General features: G+C 43.3%; 1 protein-coding gene across 1 annotated transcript; it reads left to right on the top strand.

Moving 5' to 3' along the window:
* Positions 1–127: 127 nt before the first annotated feature.
* On the top strand, positions 128–4,262 carry LOC118756508 (the record flags this gene model as incomplete). The annotated part of the gene is made up of 2 exons (XM_036491268.1): positions 128–3,519; positions 3,973–4,262. Coding segments are annotated over exons 1-2 (3,682 nt in total), but the record flags the coding sequence as incomplete, so codon positions are not given.
* Positions 4,263–4,701: the final 439 nt, after the last annotated feature.

The raw sequence follows: 4,701 nt of genomic DNA, 5'->3' as shown, positions 1-4,701 counted from the left end.
AAAAACTACAAAACTCGATTTAAATAAAATCAATTTGCAACGCAACATTTGGTGCCTCCTGTGAGGTTCTTTCCTGGAGATAGACTTCACATCGAATGTCAACTACCACATCAGCGGTCTTTGCATCATGACTTCTGAACTGCAACAATTAATTGTGGAGCAAAGGGCTATGCTCACAAATATCGAGAAAGTTCTGCGAAACACAAAGAAGGATAGTGCTTCAAGGAAAACGGAGGTGTATATACGTACGCGATTAGAATCAGTCGCTCAATTACACCTTGAATTTCGGCAGAATCATCGCACTCTAATGCGTGCCAGTGACACTGATGAAGTTAACGAAGGTTACGTAACTCCTGAAATTGGCGAAAAATTTGAGGAAGTATACATCGATTTGGTATCACTATTGCGGAGTGACTTGCCCACACCATCTACGACACCACCGGCAATACAAGAAGATAGTCGCAGTGTCAACTCTCTATTCGAACGTAGCACGGATGAGCTAAAGTTGCCTACAGTTAAATTGCCAGTCTTCAGTGGTAAGTTCACTGACTGGCCAGCATTCAAAGAAGTATTCGAGGAACATATTCACAAATACGCCCGCTTTAGTAATCTTTATCGCTTCTATTACCTAAAGGATTCCTTGAGCGAGGAAGCAGCTCGAGATATCCAACACCTATCCATTACAGAAGCAAATTATCCCGTAGCCTGGCAGATGCTTATCAACATATACGATAACAAACGAGTGTTATTCGTACACTACATGGACATGTTTGAACAACAACCTTCCGTGGCCCATGACGACCCTGCGGCATTAAAGCAATTCATACAAACTTGTCGGTCATGCGTAAACTCAATTGATCATCTTGGAGTAGATCTCAAACAGAATCAAATCTTGGTATATCTAATGGCTCGCAAGCTTTCGAATAATGCAAGGTTAGAATGGGAAAAGTCCTTGTCTATCACACAAAATATTCCAACTTTTGAGCAGTTCTGTGCATACTTGGATGCACAATATCGCACAATGATCACGGCATCTACTAACGCGGCATCAGCATCGCATCAACGGATTACTTCGACCCGGGACTCTTCTACAAGATCAAAGAGGGAAGTGAAAACTTCCTTTAGTACCGGTGCTAAGCATATGTGCGTTATCTGCAAAACTGGAAACCATCCCATACGTGAATGCTCGACATTTCTCAACATGCAAATGGCCGATCGCAAGTCGGCGATAGGGAAACATAAACTTTGTTTTAATTGCTTAGGATACAACCATATAGTCTCAAGGTGTCCAAGTCGACACCTATGCAATCATTGTGGAGGGCACCATCATACTCTCATACATGTGGACCGACCTGCGACAGCCGCTAACAGTACACCAGTACAGCGCGACAGCAACACTCCACAAATCACCAACACTTCGGCTGATGTTACCGAGAAATCCACATTGACTTCGTATGCATCAAATTGTGAAGTCTTACTCCCTACAGCTGTCGTAAGCGTGCAAGCAAAAGATGGAGCGGTATTAGATTTCCGTGTGTTTCTAGATCAAGGGTCGCAAGTATCGTTCATAACAGAGAGGGCATCTCAAATGCTGCGGCTGCGTCGAAAGGAGGTGCATGTTCGCATCAACGGTCTGGCAAACATGAAAATCACCGAAGCTTCGTCTTCTGTGAACTTTAAATTTCATTCTAAATACAATATCCAAAATTCCTTTGAGGTCAACGCATACGTATTGCCACATGTTGGATCCAGAATGCCGGAACGTCGTTTATTAACCGATCAATGGGAGCATCTTAAGGGTTTACAACTGGCAGATCCCACGTACTACATTCCTCAATCTGTCGATCTATTGCTCGGTAGTGACATCTATGATGAACTGATGTTGGATGACATTCGTCGTGGTCCAAAGGGTGCTCCTTTGGCTCAAAGTACCGCCTTGGGATTCATTATTTCAGGAAAGGTCGGTGAGGGTGACCAGTCAAAGTTAACTCAGAATATTTCAGTTGCTTCTGATGAAACATTCGAGGAGTTGGAATCATTATTACACAAATTTTGGGAGCTGGAAGACATAACCACCTCAAAACCTGTCCTTTCAGATTCTGAGAAATGGTGCGAGGAATTCTTCAAATCTTCACATCGTCGTTTGGATACTGGTAAATATCTGGTAAGATTACCGTTATTGTCTCATTTAGATCCCAAATTAGTCGTTGGATCTTCATACGAGCCAGCCCTCAAAAGACTAAACCAACTACAAAGGCGGTTATCCGCAAATCCTAATCTTAAATCTGTGTACAGTTTAACGATTCGTGAATACCTAGAGTTGGGTCAGATGAAAAAACTAACCAACATTGATTGTGCGCAATCGCATGCTACAAATAGGGGTGTACCGTATTGTTATCTTTCACATCATCCGGTAATGAAAGAATCCTCAACCACCACGAAGGTACGTGTGGTCTTCGACGGATCCATGCAAACTAGCAATGGAAAATCTTTAAATGAAATACTGGCTGTGGGTCCCAAATTACATACAGATTTGACGGCAATACTAATCAATTGGCGGTTTCTTAAATACGTATTTTTAACTGATGTGGAAAAAATGTATAGGTGCATTGATGTCGCTCCAGAAGATGCACATTTTCAACGCATATTGTGGTATAATGATCTTACTGGTCAATTGGAGCATTATATGTGCACGACGGTCATGTTCGGAACAAGATCGGCGCCTTTTACAGCAATTCGAACAATGCAGCAATTAGCATCTGATGAGGCAGCAACTTATCCACTAGCTGTAAAGGTTATTAAACAGCAAATGTATGTCGATGACATATTGTCCGGAGCAGAGTCGAAGGAAACGGCAGTGGAGATTCAAAATCAGGTAATCGGAATGTTAAATAGCGGTACGTTCCAATTACGCAAATGGGCCAGCAACTGTCCCGAGTTACTGGAAAATATACCTATGGAGCATCGCGAATTGAAACAGTTGTCACAATTAACCTCCGATGAAACCATTAAAGCCTTGGGAATATATTGGAATCCTGTCGAGGATGAGTTTCGATTTAAAATAAATTTCAAGGCGCCTACAGGTGATCCAACAAAGAGGAAGGTGTTATCGACCATTGCGCGACTTTTCGACCCAATGGGCTGGTTAGCTCCAGTGCTCATATCAGCAAAGATTTTCATGCAGCGTTTATGGCGAGCACATATAGGCTGGGACCAAACTTTACCCAGTAATCTAGCGCGTATTTGGACTGAGTTTGTGGATAATCTTGAACGGATATCAGATATACGAATTTCTCGTTTCATTATGTGCAACGCTGGTGCTAATACACAGTTACACATATTTTGCGATGCATCGTCATCGGCTTATGGAGCAGCTGCGTATCTTCGTACTCAGCGAGACGAAACAAATTATCAAGTTCAGCTACTTTTAGCCAGATGCAAGGTTTTACCTATGAAACCACAACTAACAATTCCAAGAGCGGAATTATGTGCTGCTGTGTTAGCCGTGAAAATATTCAGGTATTTTGAACAAAACTGTAACGCAAATATATATTTACAGAAAACAATATTTTGGACCGACTCCACAATTGTGCTCAGTTGGATTAGAGGCGGGCCGAGCAAGTGGAAGATGTTTGTCAGTAACAGAGTCGATAAAATACTTCAAGTGTCAAAAGCAAGTCAGTGGCGTCATGTGTCTTCAGAATATAATCCTGCTGATCATCCCAGTCGGGGACTCAAGCCAAACAACTTACTCGCAAATACTCTATGGTGGCAGGGGCCACAGTGGCTGAGCGAAATTGAAGAAAAGTGGCCTGAATGCAGTGAAGACGACAGCACCGTACCATCGGAAATCACCGATGAAGTGAAATCCATTCGATGTCAAGCTACTGCTGTTGTCCAAACAGAAGAATTGGCGATTGTAAAACGATTCTCCTCTTATACTCGAATGATACGCGTATTATCTTACTGCAGGCGATTTGTGCGAAATTGTAGTGTAACTGCTTTGATGCGTGTCTACACCCCTCTTTCCGTCATTGACCTACAAAAAAGTTTGGTGTGCATCCTTCGCATAGTGCAAAGAGAAAGCTTTGCATCCGAATTTAAGGCATTGTCTTCAGGCAAACCAATACCGAAGGATAGCATTTTACTTTCGTTGAATCCCTGTTTCGACGAACAGGAACGAGTCATCCGACTTGGCGGTCGGCTTAGCCATGCTCTGCTTTCACCCAATGAACGTCATCCGTACCTCCTACCATCCAAGGGTAACTTTACCGAATTGGTAGTAAACTACAGCCATCTCATGACATTGCACGGAGGTGTTTCCCTCACTTTATGTCACATTCGTAAAAGGTTCTGGATAGTGAAAGGGCGACAGGCAGCCCGAGCGGTCATTCACCGCTGCATGAAGTGCTACAGGGTGCAACCTAGGGCCTTGGAACAGAAGATGGCCGATCTACCTGCCGTACGAGTAAGGCCAGCAAAACCATTCACATCGGTCGGAGTCGACTATGCCGGTCCAATAAGTATATCACCATCTAAAGGACGCGGTCGGACTGCGTTGAAGGGCTATGTCGCAGTATTCATTTGTTTAGTAACCAAGGCGATACATTTAGAGCCAGTCGGCGACCTGTCATCCGATGCTTTTATCGGTGCTTTTCACCGCTTCATAGGAAGACGAGGTCTCTGTCATGACATATATAG

The sequence above is a fragment of the Rhagoletis pomonella genome, unplaced genomic scaffold, assembly GCF_013731165.1.
Source record: "Rhagoletis pomonella isolate Grant_MI unplaced genomic scaffold, Rhpom_1.0 Rhpom_scaffold_10633, whole genome shotgun sequence".
Lineage (NCBI taxonomy): Eukaryota > Metazoa > Arthropoda > Insecta > Diptera > Tephritidae > Rhagoletis > Rhagoletis pomonella.
This window is presented reverse-complemented; position numbering and strand designations above follow the sequence as displayed.